Genomic DNA, 17,683 nt, shown 5'->3' with positions numbered 1-17,683 from the left:
AACCCTAAGCTGCTCTTGAAGACTTCCACCTCTGATGACCCAACACAGATAGCTGAACTCTTCAAGGATCTATCTTCTCTCCACTTACATGGAGATACTGAGTGTGTAACCTCATTGGAGTCTTCCACCCAGGAGCTCCCTTTAGAAATCCATTATTCTGAACATCATAGATGGTCTGCCTCATCCCAGGAATCTTCCGAGGTCCACTCTCCAAAACTTCCCTTGTCTTATAACTCAGAACCCCTTCAAACCAAATCTCAGAAGATGCAGTTTGTTCCTCCAACAGCTGAAGAGGCCCATGCATCTGAGACTTCTGTTTCTCAGACTTCTTTTGAGCCCCTTAGCAAGGGAAAACACTTGGATATTCAAACGCCTCTAGATCCTGTCACTGTGTCTCCCTTCAGTGCTGAACAGGAACTCACTCAGACTTCCGGTGAGATATTATTATGGACAAAGGGCCCTGACCAGAGCTCTGAATCTGAGACACTTCAAAAGACTTTTCTCTTTTAGGGCCTTCTACTCAGGACCACCTAAGTACACATGCAAAGCAGGAGAAAGCAACAGAAAAGCACGAAGAGGGGGCATCAGCCTCAAAGAGCCCCACTCAGACAGCCCAGTTGGGCAAGAAGAAGGAGAAGAAAGGTGTTAGCTATAATTGTTCTTACCCTTTCCTGCCATTCTCAACACTGTCCCTTGGTATGCCCCCAGAGGAGGCGACACCCTTCTGTGTGCCTTCTGTGTACCTCTTGTTGTTACTGATTTACCACTGAGTGACAAGATCTTGGAATTTCAGGGAACTTGTCTTATTGCTCTGTGTATCATACTACCAGAATATCGCTCTACTCAATTTCCCCACCCTGATGCCCCTTCCTCTCTGGTACACCTAAGTTTTCACCAAATCTAGGAGTTAATTTGATAGTTTTTAGCCAATTTTTTTTTGCTTTAGCAATTCATATTCCATATATGTGAAACCCTCTGGTAATTGTCACTCACTTAACTTTCTTCACCTCCAGATGGGATAGGGTTGCTCTGATCTTGCCTCTTTCCTTGAGTGTTAGGGCCTTCTCACTTTACCTCAATTACTCAGCCTTTTTCTTTTCAGGTTACCCAGGGGTCCCTGCTAAATCGGCAGAACTAACTGACATGGCTACGGCACTGCAAAGACAGAAGTTTCGTTCTCAGGGGAAACATCTCTTCCATTGGGCCGAGAACACAACCCTGAATGCCACCCAGTCAGGTGAGCTCAGACAGTATTTCAGAGGCCTGGGACTGGCCTGTACTCATCCCCAATTTTAAGGACCTGGGGACCTGCCCATTCTGTGAATAGCTGCCCCCTGTGGAAATGGCAATGCCACCCCCTGGAATCTGGAAAGAAGTGGGAGGGGGGTCAAGGTGAATGGTATGAAGATAGACTTCTAAAAATGAAAATATTTGAAGAAAGTTCAAAAAAGACAAGTGGTCAAATTGAAATTGCTAAAAACAGAAGATATAGGGCTGGGCTTGGAGAGATAGTACAGTGGATAATAAAAACACTTGCCTTGTACATGGTTGACCTGAATTCAGAGAACTAGCTCAGAACTGAATTCTGAGCTCCTAGGAATGATATCTGAACACAGAGCCAGGAGTAAGCCCTAAACACAGCTGGATTTTGCCCCAAAACCTCTCTCTCTCTCTCTCTCTCTCTCTCTCTCTCTCTCTCTCTCTCTCTCTCTCTCTCTCTCTCTCTTTCTCTCTCTCTCTCATATATATATATGTATGTATGTATGTATTTTTTGCATATGCACACACAGAGATAAGGCTGGAGGTATAGAACTTTGTATACATGAGACCTTGGGTTCAATCTCCAGCAGCCCCCCAAAAATAAGAGTCCAAGGAGCTAATACAGTGTTTCAAGCACTTACCTTGCACCCTCCCCCCACCAGGCTTGCCTCAGATCTAAGGCTCCAATAACAAGAGTTAACAATGAAGCAGTGATGATAAATTTAACAATTTAACAAGAAATCAGGACCTTTGATGGTTGCCATGAGATACTCTGACCTGGCAAAAGACCTCAACGCCTTGATGACACACCTTGAGAGGCTGTTACAGAATCTAGGGAAGTAGCACAAGGGGCTGCAGCGGATATATCGGAGCATATAGAAGCCACCATAACCTCATATCCCCCAGCAATGCTGGCTGTGGCCCTGGTGGCCCTCAGCACCACTGGGTGAGAGCAGCACTCACAACCAGGCTATGGACCACAAGAAGTAGGCTGTGGGTTCTCTGAGCACAGCTTGGGAGCTCTCCCCCACAGAATTGCCTGGGCATCCAGAAGGTTTAAATTTCATCAGTAAATTAAGTCTTCTTGCCTGCTATTTTCATGTTTCAACCCAGAATTAGTTTGTTTCATAGTGTGTATTTCTGTGTGGATCTTATTCATTGCATATTGTGTATCTCTGTGTGGATATGAAGGAGGCTAGAGGAATAGTTTAAACATAAGCATTATGTGTGTTAATGTTTACCAGTATTACTGAGCTTCACATCTGCAAGGATTAAGAGGTCCCATGGATCTCATGGTCACATGGATGTGAGGATTCTGGGTTGGTTTCTAGATAAAATTCTGTAGATATTGGGGTATTTATTTTAATCTTTCCTACTTCATTTCCTGTTATGCTGGTAGGAGAGTTATGTCAAAGCCACATGGACCTGAGATATATTGACAATAATTGGATAATTCTATTCCTTCTCTTTCCATGGAATTACTTTCTTCATTCCCACTCCAGGCCTATCCCCCTTCTCACTCTAATCAAGAAAGACATATTGATTTTCTTTGTTTCCTGATATCAATTTAAATATGAAATAGCCTTGCATGTTATTTTGTTTTGCTCTGTTCTTGGAGCAGAGCAAGGAGATCCAAGTGGTATTGTTTTCTAGAGAAAAACATGACTGAAGTCAGGAGTGATAACATTGTCAAGACACCATAAATAACTCAGAAATAGGTTGGTGGAGTACTGAAAAGAGAACAGGGGTAAGGCAATTGCCTTGTGCCCCACCAATTCTGGTTCTAATCCCTGGCATCACATGACTCTTGGGGTCTGAAACAGGACAAAGGTCTGGACAGAGACTTCGCTCATGTAAAGACAACAGTATATTACAGGGAGAAAATTCAAACACAGAGATGATTCCATGATAGTGGAATGATGTGATTGTGAAAGCGAGAAATACAGAGACAACATAAAGCATCTCACCCTTAAAAGACAGCACAGAGTTAAGGCATTTGCCTTGTACAAGGCTAACCGCAATTTGATCCTCCATACTGAATGTGATCTCTTCCAAGATTCTTGATTCTTGATTCTTGAGCACAGAGACAGGAGTAGGACTTAAGTAGTTCCAGATGTGGCCCAAAATTCTCCATCATCAAAAACAGGCATCTGAGATCATATCTCTTCCAGTGGTAGTCCTTGTCCACTCATCCATAGCAGAAAAAATAGTTAAGGACTATGATATGGAAAATTACTGAGCTCTGTAGTGGGTCAGAGCTGTAGTGGTCAGCCTCTTTGTTTAAACTCTATCTGAACTCTTAACCCACATCATTACATAGACCTGATTTTTATTTTTATAATGTAGTTGTTTTAATTAATAAATATTTAATTGAATCACCCTGAGATACAATTACAAAGCTGCTCATGGTTGAGTTTCAGTTATACAATATTCCAACACCTGTTCCTTCAACAATGCACATTTCCTACAATCAGTGTCCTTAGTTTACCTCTGCCCTCCCAACCCCTGCTTCTATGGCAGAAATTTTTTCTTTTTGTTTGCCCTTTTTTTGTTTTGTTTTGTTTTGGGGCCACACTCGGTGATTAACAGGGGTTACTCCTGGCTATGCACTCAGAAATCACCCCTGGTTTGGGGGACCATATAGAATACCAGGGATCGAACCGAGATCCGTTCTGGGTCAGCTATGTGCAAGGCAAAAGTCCTACTGCTGCGTTACCACTCTGGCCCCTGTTTGCCTTTTTATAACTTAAAGAAATGTTTTTAATTTAATCAAAGTTATTTATAATTGGGTTTCAGGCATATAATATTCCAACACTGGCCCTTTCACCACTGCCCACTCCCCTCTACCAGTGCCCCTTACTTTTGCCTCCATCTACCAGTCTGCCTCTAACTAAGGCACTCTTTTCTCTTTCGGGGGTGTGTATCTGTAAACGTGCACTGTGGCTTACAGTACTGTCACTGATAAGATTTCAGAAATCACATGTACTATCTTTTTTGTTGTTTGTTTTTGGGCCACACCCGGCATTGCTCAGGGGTCACTCCTGGCTGTCTGCTCAGAAATAGCTCCTGGCAGGCACGGGGGACCATATGGACACCGGGATTCGAACCAACCACCTTTGGCACTGGATTGGCTGCTTGCAAGGCAAACACCGCTGTGCTCTCTCTCTCCAAGCCCCACATGTAATATCTTTTAGCATCACCTCCTTCTTCCAATTAAATGCTTCACTTTGCTGTAGTTGTTGCCTACTCCCTGTAGCAACGACTTTTCCAGGCCCTCAGGACAGATGATGATCACTCCTTCTCAACCTGTTCATGTGGTGTATCCAGCTGGCCCAGAATTCTGAGTTCCTCTAGTGGAATCCTATGTTCCACCCACCCACATTGTGACTCTGCCTTGCACCCTACCTTTACCACCAAGCCTCCCTGGGTAATGGAGTCACTGGCATTTTCAGTCTGTCAGTTTCAGTAAAGAAACACTACAAACCAGAAGCTACATCTGAATAGGCTTAAGATCCTGAAAAATTATGAGTAAGCAAAAAAAACCTTGTGAGACCATTTGACACAAAACTGGGAAAAGTAACCATTGCTGGCATCGAAGATCAGGGGACACACTTTATCGTCATTCTAATGGAATTCTAAGGTTATATCTGAAATACTGGATCACTCAGTATTGAGCATCTGTTTTGTGCTAAGACCAACATATCAATGAAAAGTCAGATATCATCAGAACATATCAGAAAAGTCAGGGTCTGGAGCAATAGTACAACAGGTGGGGCACTTACCTTGCACACTGCCAACCTGGGTTCAATCCCCAGATCGCAATGTTTCCCGAAGCCTGACCAGAACTGATCCCTAATCATAGAGACTGAAGGAATCCCTGAGTGTTTCTGGGTGTGGCCCAAAATCAAATAACAACAACAAAAGTCAGACTCTTCATTGAAGAGCTTGGTGTCTTAACAGCATGGAAATAGTCAAGGCATTGTAATATATTGTACTGTGATCAAAACAGCACTAGAACTGTGAAAGGCAGGAGGATGGTCCCCTAAAGAGAATTGGGAAAACCTTTTTTGGGGGGGGTTGGTTTTGGAGCTACATCCAGCTGTGCTCAGAGCTTACTACTAGGCTCTCTGCTCAGGAATCACTCCTGACAGGACTAGGGACCATGGGTAGTGCTGGGGGATTGAACCCTGATAGGCTGTGTGCAAGGCAAGTGCCTCTCTGGCCCCCTTATTTGAGGTCCAGATAGAGATTACTGATAGAGATGACTCAGACCATTCAGTAGGAAGGTTGAAGGTCTCACTGCTTAGGTATCACACGGGATCTCAGGGTGAATTTAGAGGCACTGTTAGCTCTCAGAATGAGAACAAGGATAAGAATGAGAACATCTGAGTGCACAGAGATCTCTGGTTCTCCTGCATCAATACCACCATACCTGACTATGAAGCCAGGTTCCCATTAATGAAAACAAGCTCTTTTCCAGATTATTCAATCCCTCTGCACTTAGGTCTCTACATTGGCTGGCGCTGCCCCCATTATCTGTGGGACTGTTTTCAAATTGGGGATGAATCCAAGTGTTTTTGTGGTCATTTGTTGAGAGAACACAAGATCCTATCAGGTAAGAAAGATTAATCAGCCCCTTTTGATAGGGAAGGATTATCATACTGTTGAATGTTATGATGTGTGTTGTGCATGCAAGGTGTGTGGCATTGTGGTGGGGTTGGCGTGAGAATCCTGCCTCCTAAATCCTACCTTCTTTCTCCATTTCTGAAGATATATCTGTGCCCTGCAAGGTAAGCCAGTGTCGCTGCCTCATGTTTTGCTTCATCCCCTCACGCCCAGAAGAAGTAGGTGAGTTCTGGCTCACAAGACGAGCCTCCTTTGACCCCAAGGCCTGGAGGGCCCAATGTCGTTGCAAACACAGCCATGAAGAGCATGCGGCCACCGGGGGACATCCCTGCAGAGTCAAAGGTATTGTCTAGGCCAGGAGAATCCAGCTCCAGCAATGGGTGGAACAAGGATCAGAGGCATAGTTTGGGCTCAAGTCAGAGGAATTGTAGTACTTAAGGAAGAGATAGTCTACCAAGAAACCCCAATTTTTTACACTTTTCTTGGCTGCTTTTCTGCCCCAGGCTGTGGCTGTGCTTGCTTTGAGTCTAATTTCCTCTGTGCGGCCTGTGACCGATGCTGGGAGGAACATGAGACATTTTTTGAGACTGAGGAGACCCGGCGACGAGGAGGAAGACCTCATGGTGAGAACTAAGGGTGTCACACATTCGTGGCTCTGTGGTCAAAAAGCCAGGCAAGAAGGCACCTTCACCTTCAATCACCCTACTACTCCCTGCACCAGTCCCTGTTCTGCTGCCCCATCACCCAGCAACTAAAGCTCTCTCTCTCTCTCTCTCTCTCTCACTCTCACTCTCTCTCTCTTTCTCTCTCTCTCCTGTCTCTTTTTTCTCTCTTCTTTTTCTTTATGTTCTTTCTCTCTGTCTCTCTCTGTCTCTCTCTGTCTCTCTGTCTCTCTGTCTCTCTCTCACTTACTATCTCTCTCTTTCCCCTCACCTGCACTCTGATCACACTGGCTCCTACACTGGTTCTCCTGAACTCCTCAACCACATAGTCTCTACCTGACCCTTTTTCTTCCTGGCCCACATTGCTTTAACTTCCTGGCTCTGCTCCAGACCCTTTCCCCTCTGTTTTTCCCTTTTCCAAAGTCACTGTTAAGTCTTTGCACAGGTCATTGTGAGCCTGACCCAGTGCATGAGACTGCAGCAATAAAGGGGAAGACACTGGAATCTGACCTGGCTCTGCATGAAGCACATAGAGCCCAGGCCAAGGATAGACACTCTAGCACTTTCAAGCTAGCACCAAATGGGAGCAAGAGAGCAAACAAGTGTCTGCTTATTAGATACAGACATCTACCACCACAATACCCACCACCTTAAATGCTGGCTCTTGCATCCAAAGGAGAGAACAACTCCAAAAAAAGTCAAAGAGAAGGGGCCGGAGAGATAGCATGGAGATAGGGCATTTGCCTTGCATGCAGAAGGACGGAGGTTCGAATCCTGGCATCCTATATGGTCCCCTGAGCCTGCCAAGGGTGATTTCTAAGCATAGAGCCAGGAATAACCCCTGAGTGCTGCCAGGTGTGACCTAAAAAAACAAAACAAAACAAAAACAAACAAACAAACAAAAAAGTCAAAGAGAGTAAACGGATAGAGGGAGCAAGGATGCCAGTGAGAAACTGAACCCTGAAGCCTGTTAGGTCTCTGGGGACTGGAGTGTGCAGTTTCAGTGGTGCTATGGAGGCAAAAACAATCGAGTTTGAAGGTATTGAAAACTCTTATGACAGGAAGACAAAAAGCCAAGAAATATCCATGGCAGGGGATTCGAGGTATTTTGTTTGATTGGGTACTTTCTTTTGGTTTTGGTTTTGGGGTGGGGTCACACCTAGCAGTGCAATGCCTGGACTCTTTTAGACTGTGTTCACTAACCTTGCTGTAAAGAGGGTGGCATATGCAGTGCCAAGGATTGAACTAGGATTGACTACATGCAAGGCAAGCCCCTTAGCTCCTGTACTCTCTTTCTCTGGCCCAAAGAAACATTGTGTAGGAAGGAAGGGGAAAGACCACAGAGCAAATGCCCTGCCGAATAGACAGAATTTTTTGGTCAAACAAAATGGACTCAGTTAGAATACAGTACTACATACTCAAACCAAGATCAAGGAAGAAATTGCGGGGGGCAAAGGGAGACTTGGAGCTGTAGAGAGAAGGACTTTCTAGAAGTTTCCATCTGATGGCTTCTCTTTCTCCTGTGAACAAGGGACAAAGTCAGGTCTGGTTAGAGTCAAAGTCAGTGGCTGATTGGTAAAGAAAAGAGAGGCTGATATGGGGTATTAGAAAAAATCCCATTTTAGATCAATGAGAAACAGGATTTGAGAGAAACAAAGCAGCAAAATACTTATATCAGTGAACAGTGAGATGATCAGGAAGATAAGGCAGGACAGAGCTGACCATACATATAGAGAAAAATGAAGCAGGGAACAAATTGGCTGATAAAAGAGCAAAGGAACAGAAATCTCTCAGGTTCCTTAAACACTGTGTAAACACAGTGGTGGTGATCAAGTACAACAGAGATGCCAGGACCTGCAGAAAGCTAAGCTTTCAGAGAAGAGGAGTTGCTGGTAATCACAGGTCAGAGTGGAGAGGGTGGGCCAAGGAAGTCAGTGTATATGGGAGAGACACTATTAAGTCCACAGATGAATTCTTTTTGTTTTGGGGTCATGCTGGTTTGTACTCAGAGGGCTACTCCTGGCAGAGCTCCAGGATCATATGTGGTTCAGGGGATCAGATCACATTGGGATTGCAGTCCATAGCTGCCTGCTAGGCAAGCACTTTGAACTTTGTCCTCTCTCTCTCCAGCTACAGAGGACACTTCAGGGGAAGTAAGTAGGTGATTCTGACAATGGGTTCTGTGACCAGCTCTGTGCTGTCTGCACTTGCTTTCTAAGAGGACCCTATGATGTTTCAAGAGTTTTGTACTGTGCTTGCTTCAGCAGCACATATACTAAAATTGGAACAATACAGAGAAGATTAGCATGGCCCCTGTGCAAGGATGACACGCAAATTCATGAAGCATTCCATATTTTTACGAGGCCCCGGGTTCAATCCCCGGCACCTCCCAAAAAAAAGAAAGAAAAAAAAAAGAGTTTTGTACTTATATATGCCTTCTGGCTTACTCTTTTCCTAGACAATCTTCCTAAACTATTTATCTAAGGATCACTTTCTGTTTAACTTTTGAGCCATACCTTGTAGTTGTCAGGAATCACTCCTATTTGTGAGCTCAAGAGTCACTCCTTAAGGAGTTCAGGGGACCATATGAGGTACTAAGGATCAAACCCAAGTCAGTTACATACAAATCAAAGGACTACTTCAATTCTCACAATTCTCTCAATTCTACCAAGACCATCCAAGCACTACTTAATCCTCAAATTTTAGAACAGCTCTTAAAGCTGTTGCTTTCCCAAAGTTACTATAGAGAACAATATTTTCCAGATCAGTGGCTTTCATTCACTGGTGCTGGCAAGTGTAGAAAGATTACACACCATTGACCTACCACTTTGCTTGTAACAATCAATTCATGGCTGGTATGAGGGACATGTCCACAGGTGTAGAGAGGTTAAAGAACACTTCTCTAGTGTACACAGAAGAGATCAGTCCAAATGTCCTCATTTAAAGAAGTTATTTATAACTGTTCTGAAACCTTTTTCTGACTATGGGCCCCTTTGACCTTTCTGTAGACACCTACTCTCAAGTCCTGGCTCCCAATTTAAGCAAGTTTTTCCTGTGGCTCCCTTGGAATATCCAGATGAGAAATTCTGCTCTATACTTCTAATGTAAGAAATGCAATCTAGACTTCTAGAATTCTTGGAGTAAATCACAGGTCAAATGCCCATTGGAGGAGAAAGGGCTTATTAATATAACTAAAGAAATTGTGCTAAAGAGATTTTGGTATTATTTCCAGAGATAAAGAGTTCCTCCTTACTGGATATGTGCAATTAGTGCCACAATGCCTGCTTAAATTAAAATTAATTATATTTAGAATTTACAGTGGATAAATAGTTATCATAATGGATCCATTCAAAGAAGTATTATGCAGCCATTACAAAGTGGGAGAAAAGAATATGCAGCAAGTCACCAGAAAATCAGTTTAATTCCTCAGTGCTCCTTGGAGTGAAAAATTAACATAGAAAAAGCTATGTAGGGCTGGAGAGATAGCATGGAGGTAGGGCATTTGCCTTGCATGCAGAAGTTCGGTGGTTCAAATCCCGGCATCCCGTATGGTCCCCCGAGCCTGCCAGGAGCGATTTCTGAGCATAGAGCCAAGAGTAACCCCTGAGCGCTGCCAGGTGTGACCCCCCCCAAAAAAAAAAAAAAACAGGGACATGAGCGATAGCGCAGTGTTAGGGCATTTGCTTTGCATGTGGCTGACCCAGGACAGACATTGGTTCGATCCCCTGTGGTCCAGATGATTTCCCAAGCCAGGAGCAATTTCTGAGTGCATAGCCAGGAGTAATCCCTGAGCATCACCAGGTGTGGCCAAAATAAGAAAGAGAAAAAAAAATGTACTTTCAAATCTCTGATAGTCTATGTCCATGCCTCATGCTGTAAACTATTCTTGGTCTATGCTGGTCTCTCACTGGTTCTCTTAGACTTTACACTGATCTCTTGCTGGTTCATTCTAGGTCCTGAGTCAGCAACTGATGGTCTGGTCTGTTACTGGGCTCCACAAAACAGCTCTTTGTACCTTTGGCCTCCTTAGTTCTTTGGCCACATGCATGTGGATGAAAAATGCTGCTCCTCTGTGGGAGCTTAGATGAGGTGTCAGAGAGAAGGTCAGTCCAAGATGCAGAAATATGAGGTCAAAGAGACTTCTGTCCAGCAAAGTGGGGGTCAAAGAGTTACCTACCCTGTGGTTCCCTTTTAAGTGTTATCTTTCTCCCTCTAGCTATTTCCATTAATTATTTGACTGGCCACCTCTTTGGCAGACAATATTTAAAAGGGCCAAAAAATTTAAAAGGGCCAGAGAGATAGCACAGTAGTAGAGCATTTTGCCTTGCATGCGGCCGACCCAGGGGGTACCCGGATTTCTGGCATCCTTATGGTCCTTATGGTCCCTCAGCCTGCCAGGGCCAATTTCTGAGCACAGAGCACAGAGCAAGAAGTAACCCTCTGAGCGCCTCTGGGCGTGGCCCAACAACCAACCAATCAATAAATAAAGTTTTTTTTTTTTAAAGAACAACTAGATTACGGGCCCGGAGAGATAGCACAGCGGTGTTTGCCTTGCAAGCAGCCGATCCAGGACCAAAGGTGGTTGGTTCGAATCCCGGTGTCCCATATGGTCCCCCGTGCCTGCCAGGAGCTATTTCTGAGCAGATAGTCAGGAGTAACCCCTGAGCACCGCTGGGTGTGACCCAAAAAAAAAAAAACAAAGAACAACTAGATTACTTTGCAGTTCTCCATAGTGCTCTACTTCCACTAGACATTTTATAAAAGAAAATGAAAAGAAACATAAATTGTTACTCAATCTACAAATAATTTAGTATCTGTATCAGGTCATGTGCTAAAAAGAAAAAAAGAATATAGTGTAGCTTTTGTCCTCTACTCTAAATGCCTCTAAACCTACCTGCTGTGAGTATATATTATTATTATTATTGTGTTTAGTATTTTTGCTTTTGTCAAAATTATGTGTTTCGACAGCATGAAATAACTTATTCATCATGAAGTTCCTTTAGGTTTAAGAGCAAACTGTTGAAAATGCCACCAAGCTAATGAAATCTCACACCTATTCTGTGTAGGTATAAACCTGGATTACATATTCCTTTGCTTATTAATGAGGCAAAAAGAAAGGGCAGGGCCAGAGAGATAGAAGAGCTGTAGGGCGTTTGCCTTGCACGCAGCCTATATAGATGGCGATTCAAATCCCAACATCCCATATGATCCAGTGTGCCTGCCAGGAGCAATTTCTGAGCGCCCCCGGTGTGACCCAAAAGCAAAGGCCATTTCAAGGCTCGCCCATCCAAAAATGAAAAAAAAAGAAAGAAATACCCTCTGAAATAAAGGTTGGTTTTTTTTCCCCCCTCTTCGTGGAAATAATCAAAAAAATAAAACTGATACGTCCTTAGATGAGTTCAAGTTAATCTCTTTGAAATGCTCAAGGGACTGGAACTATTTTGTGAGAAATGCTGGGTATGGACCCACGAATTTAAAAACCGGAGCCCGCGTCTAAAGAGAGTTCAATCACTAAGGTTCTTGTCTGGTAAGCACCCTAACTCCATCTGATTCCTGGCACCGCATATGGTACCCTGAGCAGTGCCAGGTGTTGTCCCAAACCAAAATCAAAAACACATTTAAAAAAAATACTTGTTCCAGTTCATCTTTCACCCCACTGTCCTCTCGTGCACCCTCCCATGGGCCAGGGCTTGAGCATAAGCCGGTGCTTCCAGCACCCAATAGTGCTCATTCCATCAGAGCCCTTCCCGGTGCTCAATGGGCTGAGTCCACTGTTTTGGTGGCTTTGTTGGGGCCGGTGACAGAGCCCCGCCCCTCCGTCCTAACCCACCAATAGGGACACTCGAGCTGAAGGGACAAACCAATGTCAAAATCCCTGGGGGGGCGCAGCCTAGAAGTTAAGTTATTCCTGCATCTCAATTGCTGTAAAAATCCCATCTCTAGGTCTTTTCGTCCATTCTCACAGAGTAAATGTTACCTCGTAGCAAAACTAGTTAGGGAAAAAACCCAACTCGATGAAGGAAGTCACCCAGACTAGAAAACTAAAGTCAGTCAAAGGGAGTTGACTACCAGAGGGACGAAAGGCGACAGGGCCAATAACCTGAGAGTGAGCCAATGGGACAGCGAGGCTGGCTCCGAGCCCCGCCCACCAACCTAAAGCCCCGCCCCCCAACCCGGAAGCCCCGCCTCCAGGCGGCCGCGCCACTTAAGAGGCTGCCAGGGACGCGCTCCTCGCTGTCGACCGGAAGATGGCGGCCTCCGCGGTGCTAGCTCCCGTGTTCCGCGCGGCTCGCCGGGCCTTGGTGGCTGCGGGGCCGTGGGGGGCGCAGGTGAGAAGTGGCCGCGGGGGCTTGGAGGGGACCCCTCAGGTTCCGGTAACCTTTAGGGCCGGACGTCTTACTGCCGGGATCCCGGATATGCGCGCGCAGCATACGCATAGATTTCTCAGGGCCCCGGGCTGGACGTCCATTCCGAGCTTGTTACCCTGACAATCGCGGCGGCCTCGAGACAAGCCCGGGGCTGAGCTCAGCCCTTGCAGAGACGGGGGCAACCCAGGTGGAAATAGGGTCCAGTCGCGCGCGCCTCCTGCTTTTCTCCTAAACCCGCCCAGAAGCCCAGGCCATTTGAGGCACCCTCCCCTGTGCACCCCGAGTGACAGGAGCCTTATCTTCTCGCAGCCAGTCTTTGCCCTTCTGAACACTAGAGTTGATGAGCTCGCGTATTTTCCCAGTAGCCAGACTTGAGGCACTGATTTCACTTGGCCATTTCCCCCAACCCAGTGTGACCGCCTTTCACTTCTCTCTAACTCCCTGGGAAACTGCAACCTCCCCACCCTCAGACCCCTAGGCCCAAGGGGCCTAGTTCTTTTACTGAACTCCTTCTCCAGCACCGATTCAAGCGACTAGAGTTAAATGCACAGTTAAGAGTAAATATGACCAAGCAGAGCCCTCTGCCAAACACAACCATTGTATGAAAGCACAAATCAAACAGGTAATACTGCTCTTAAATCAGAAGAAGTAATGGGAATAAAGTGGGAACCTATTATCAAAGTGAGAACGAATGGATAAGAGCTCCAAGTGGTCTTAAAAGATGATGAGAAAAAGATACAAATCACTCCCACTCCCTCCATTTTTTTTTAAGGATTTGGTCTCTTGTAACAGGAACTGGACCCCAAGTATTCAAGTGCTCATTCTGGAAATTCCAGATTTCCTTGACATTTTAGAAACAGGAATCTATTTCTGAGCCCTCTATTCTGTAACTGCTTGCAGTTTGCTCCTGCCCAGTGCTCAGGGTGGCATTGGGGGCCATCTGCTGCCTGGGATTAAACCAAGCTTCCTGCATACAAAGCATATGCCTGACCATCCTCCAGCCCCACTGCCTGTGATTTAACCAAGTCTCATATCCCCTGCTGAGAAATCACTTGTCCTTTCTCTGCTGTTGATGCTCTGAACATGAGAAATTTTTCCTTGGTGTGGGAATCACTAATAGATTCTTAGAAAGGAGAGGTTAAGGACTATTAGAGCCTAGTCTAGGCCAGTGGTTCTGCCAATCTTGATTGAGTACATGGAGGAGTGGGGATGGGTTATTGTCAACTCCCTTGGCTACATCTGACCCACCTTAAGGTTCGAGGAGTCTCAGGTGTGACTGATGGGAATGAAGTGGCAAAGGCCCAGCAGGCAGCTCGAGGAGGACCAGCCCCAACCATCTTCTCTCGTATCTTGGATCGAAGCCTTCCAGCTGATATTCTCTATGAAGACCAGCAGGTGGGATACCCTTAGGACCCATTCCATGCCTTTAGGAATATCAGATCTAACGTTCGGCTCGTTGAAGTAATATAGCGACCTCTGGCCTACCCCAGTGTATGGTATTCCGTGATGTGGCCCCTCAAGCTCCTGTGCACTTCCTGGTCATTCCTAAGAAGCCCATTCCTCGGATAAGCCAGGCCGAAGATGAAGATCAGCAGGTAGGAAGAACAGGGTCAAGGATTGATGGGTGCAGCTAGAAGTTTGGCTCCCTATTGAACGAAGCCATCTTGTCTGTCTGCCTGCCTTTTCAATTTAGCTTTTAGGACACCTTCTGCTTGTGGCCAGGAAGACAGCAAAGACTCAGGGACTGGAAGATGGATATCGACTTGGTAAATAATTTTTAGCTGTTGAAACCCTCCCCTGTAAATTCTTATACCTGCCTCTCAATAGAGTTTTTCTTCTTTGACCTTTCTCATGATCCAAACCCACCTCTAACCTCAAGCTCCATTTCAGTGATCAACGATGGGAAGCTGGGTGCACAGTCTGTGTATCATCTGCACATTCACGTACTTGGAGGGCGACAGCTCCAGTGGCCTCCAGGTTGAATCGACCAAAGACCCCCAGACCTGGATGCTTGGAAGGGTTGAAGGAAAGGGAACCTGTGACGCTAATAAACATGGTCACGCACAATTTTGAATCTCTGTCTTAACTATTTTTAAGGTCCTGCCACATAGGCAATGACACACACACACCCTTAACTATGGACTTAGTGAACTGTAGTGAGGATGTTTGCTGGTAGACATTTGAGTCTTTGATTTTTATCTGCATGGGTTAGGGGTCTAGAAGAATTGCAATGGGGATATGACTAAATGAGTAGGAAAAGATTGAACCCCAAGAATGAAACTTGCTCTGGGAATAAAGATATAAGTATAGGATGTTTGCCTTGCACACAGTTCTAATCTCAGCATCCCATATAATTCCCTGAGCATCATCAGTAATGGTTCATGAGTGCAAAGCTAAGAGTAACCCCTGCATATTGCCAAATATAGCTTCCACCCTCAAAAAAAAAAAAGTGATATTTGGTCTATTCAAGCTCTTATTTATTTATTTAGCTCTTATCTTATTTAGATACCAACTACCACAGTTGGGGGAGTAGGAGTGGAGTTGTGATAGGGTTCCAGGGCTACATATGTGTAAGGCATATGATTCACCACCAAGCCAGGTGTTAAGGAGGTCTGGAGATGATCAGTGTAAAGGCCTTTTAAATTATTTTTAAGGCCTTTTAATGATGCATCGCAACCGCCAAAACTGCTACCCTTTAAAAATCCCTGGTATAAGAATTGTTTTGCCTTTAAACTGCTGTCTGATCTAATTCATCCTTGAAAATACACCAAGTAGGCTTATTGCCTGATAACACAAATCTGCGCCTCTTTTTAACACAAAGAACCACTTTAGGAAAACCCTGATGGCATAGGAAGGGAAAGGGCCTTTGGCCATGGAACCTTGAAAGCTCGTTTAGGCGGAATAGAATTCTCAAGGACAACCGGACGAAAACGGCTCCCCAGAACACTGTTACTTCCGCCCTGCTGCGCAAACTCTGGAATTATTTACTGTCGCTATGGCAACCCGAGTCGGAGCCTGTAGACGGAGCAAAGAGGATCGCAGCCACAGGGAGGGTGGGGGGAATGCTCTGACTCCAGGAGTGAGGGGATAAAGGCCAGTGGACTTCCCTCCGCTGTATTTTGGACTACTTGGACGCATTCTCTTCCTTTCAGATCCTTAGTCTTCCACCCCCTCGGAGAGGAATTGGCATTCTTCAGTGCGAAAGTTTTTCCGGGTGCTACAACTGCCTTAGCTTTTACACATCTGCAGCTGCTGCCCTCAAAATGTCCTCGGTCGGCTGTGAACCTGGGATTCTCATACCTGCATCCTCAGACAGATTTAAGGATGAGACTTGCTCCGGAGTGCATTCTGCCCCAGAGATAGCTCCTGAGCATGTCTCTGGGATCAGCAATGCCCAGGACCCCTGCATTGTACATGCCTGTGAGTCCTGCACTTGTGTTGTTCCCAACAGCGATTACCTCTGCAATCTCTGCAGTAAAGAGAGACCTCGGAGACAGCCACCTTCAGAACCTGGTCACTGTGGGGTACAGAAGGTCCCTGAGAACAAAGGGAAGTGCCAGTTGTTTAGTGAAACACCGCCCAGGGGTCAATGCCTTCTCTACAACTGGACGGAGGAGGTAACAGGGCTATGACTTGGGTCCCTTTTCCCCAAAGCTCCCGAGTGATGCAGTTTTGGGTGGGTGCCCAGAGGATGTCAGGATGAGCCAATTTGCCACCCACAGAGAGCCACCAACTACTTGGATCAAGTCCCGAACATGCAAGATGGCTCTGAGGGTTACTACTTCCGACATGGACACCAGGGGCTACTGACACTGCAGGCACCCGCACCACTTAGTACCACCCAGAGAGACTCGTACCTGTACCCAAGACAGCACGAGCAGCCAACTAAAGGTGTGACACATACCAGAATGGATGTAATAGTCTGAAAATTGAGAGGAATTTCTGAGGGACTTTAGATTGCCCATTTAATGGTTGGTTTTCTCCCATTCTTCCTTTGTTAAACTATTTCTTCTAGGCCTACTTCTTAACCAGACTTCCCATTCTATACACCCCCTCTCCCTCCCACAGGAAAGCGTGAAGCCATGATGGAGATACTCCTGTGCCACCAGATACGGTAAGAGACTTAGGGTGGGAGAGAGGGCAGAAACCAGGGGAGCATGCCTTGACACCCCCAGAATGATACAGTAAAGAGATGCAGGCAGAAGAAGAGGAGCCCACCAGGGCACAATGTGAGGTAGAGTCTGTAACACACCGAGACTACAAAAGGGAGCTGACCTGGGCAGGGTCTCCAGCCCCCACAAAGGTGAGACACCCAGCCACCAACCCCCTTGCACCTTTGGGAATGTAGTAGTCATGGAACTGAGCAAGGGAACTTCCGGCCAAGTGTCATTTGTTCTTTCCTCTCCCAGCCTCACAACTACCAGCAGGAGCAGCCTGAAACCTTCTGGTTACAGAAAGCATCACATCTGCCCGTGAGTAATGGGGTGTAGGGAATGAGGACAGGGAGAGAGGCTGTGGTGGTTTGGAGGAGAGGGGAAAGTTTATCCTCATTCTGGCCCTCATCTAGGGTATCACTTACATCAGAACATTGGACACGCCATTCCGGAAGAACTGCAGCTTCTCAACACCTGTGCCCTTATCTCTAGGGCAACCTCTGCCTTTTGAGTCTGAAGACTCATAAGAATTATCTTCCCTTACCTGTCAGAAAAGAGGGCAGGGTGGTGGAAAGGGCTAGATCTCCTGTTTAGGGGTCAAGGGTAGAAGTAG

At 45.8% G+C, this 17,683-nt stretch overlaps 3 protein-coding genes and 1 non-coding gene across 4 annotated transcripts; all 4 read left to right on the top strand.

Moving 5' to 3' along the window:
* The first annotated feature begins 249 nt into the window (after positions 1-249).
* On the top strand, positions 250-6,520 carry FAM221B (family with sequence similarity 221 member B). Its single transcript, XM_049772105.1, has 5 exons — positions 250-433; positions 1,103-1,237; positions 5,765-5,875; positions 6,031-6,228; positions 6,390-6,520. Exons 1-5 carry the CDS (start codon positions 265-267, stop codon positions 6,518-6,520), a joined length of 744 nt encoding a protein of 247 aa, XP_049628062.1. The 5' UTR covers positions 250-264.
* Positions 6,521-8,799: 2,279 nt separating this feature from the next.
* Positions 8,800-8,906, top strand: LOC125996194 (U6 spliceosomal RNA). Its single transcript, XR_007491228.1, has one exon. It is a non-coding gene; the product is annotated as a U6 spliceosomal RNA (small nuclear RNA).
* A 3,857-nt stretch (positions 8,907-12,763) lies between these two features.
* On the top strand, positions 12,764-14,983 carry HINT2 (histidine triad nucleotide binding protein 2). Its single transcript, XM_049774161.1, has 5 exons — positions 12,764-12,877; positions 14,171-14,311; positions 14,407-14,511; positions 14,610-14,682; positions 14,807-14,983. The coding sequence occupies exons 1-5, from the start codon at positions 12,797-12,799 to the stop codon at positions 14,896-14,898; spliced, it is 492 nt and encodes a 163-aa protein (XP_049630118.1). The 5' UTR covers positions 12,764-12,796; the 3' UTR covers positions 14,899-14,983.
* A 1,023-nt stretch (positions 14,984-16,006) lies between these two features.
* SPAG8 (sperm associated antigen 8) lies at positions 16,007-17,597 on the top strand. The gene is made up of 6 exons (XM_049771988.1): positions 16,007-16,533; positions 16,639-16,807; positions 16,985-17,030; positions 17,102-17,219; positions 17,326-17,388; positions 17,484-17,597. The coding sequence occupies exons 1-6, from the start codon at positions 16,180-16,182 to the stop codon at positions 17,595-17,597; spliced, it is 864 nt and encodes a 287-aa protein (XP_049627945.1). The 5' UTR covers positions 16,007-16,179.
* Positions 17,598-17,683: the final 86 nt, after the last annotated feature.

This window comes from Suncus etruscus, chromosome 1, assembly GCF_024139225.1.
Source record: "Suncus etruscus isolate mSunEtr1 chromosome 1, mSunEtr1.pri.cur, whole genome shotgun sequence".
Taxonomy (NCBI): domain Eukaryota; kingdom Metazoa; phylum Chordata; class Mammalia; order Eulipotyphla; family Soricidae; genus Suncus; species Suncus etruscus.
The sequence above is the reverse complement of the archived record's forward strand: the minus strand, read 5'-3'. Positions and strand labels throughout refer to the sequence as shown.

What these genes read in the sequence shown, in the direction of transcription:
- SPAG8 (XM_049771988.1), top strand. Translation starts at nt 16,180, where the DNA reads ATGTCCTCGGTCGGCTGTGAACCTGGGATTCTCATACCTGCATCCTCA. An exon ending in TCTACAACTGGACGGAGGAG is followed by an intron (nt 16,534 to 16,638) that starts GTAACAGGGCTA and finishes TGCCACCCACAG; the next exon opens with AGAGCCACCAACTACTTGGA. An exon ending in GCACGAGCAGCCAACTAAAG is followed by an intron (nt 16,808 to 16,984) that starts GTGTGACACATA and finishes TCCCTCCCACAG; the next exon opens with GAAAGCGTGAAGCCATGATG.
- HINT2 (XM_049774161.1), top strand. Translation starts at nt 12,797, where the DNA reads ATGGCGGCCTCCGCGGTGCTAGCTCCCGTGTTCCGCGCGGCTCGCCGG. An exon ending in CCGAAGATGAAGATCAGCAG is followed by an intron (nt 14,512 to 14,609) that starts GTAGGAAGAACA and finishes TTTTCAATTTAG; the next exon opens with CTTTTAGGACACCTTCTGCT. An exon ending in GGAAGATGGATATCGACTTG is followed by an intron (nt 14,683 to 14,806) that starts GTAAATAATTTT and finishes GCTCCATTTCAG; the next exon opens with TGATCAACGATGGGAAGCTG.
- FAM221B (XM_049772105.1), top strand. Translation starts at nt 265, where the DNA reads ATGCAGTTTGTTCCTCCAACAGCTGAAGAGGCCCATGCATCTGAGACT. An exon ending in GGAACTCACTCAGACTTCCG is followed by an intron (nt 434 to 1,102) that starts GTGAGATATTAT and finishes TTTTCTTTTCAG; the next exon opens with GTTACCCAGGGGTCCCTGCT. An exon ending in ACATCCCTGCAGAGTCAAAG is followed by an intron (nt 6,229 to 6,389) that starts GTATTGTCTAGG and finishes TTTCTGCCCCAG; the next exon opens with GCTGTGGCTGTGCTTGCTTT.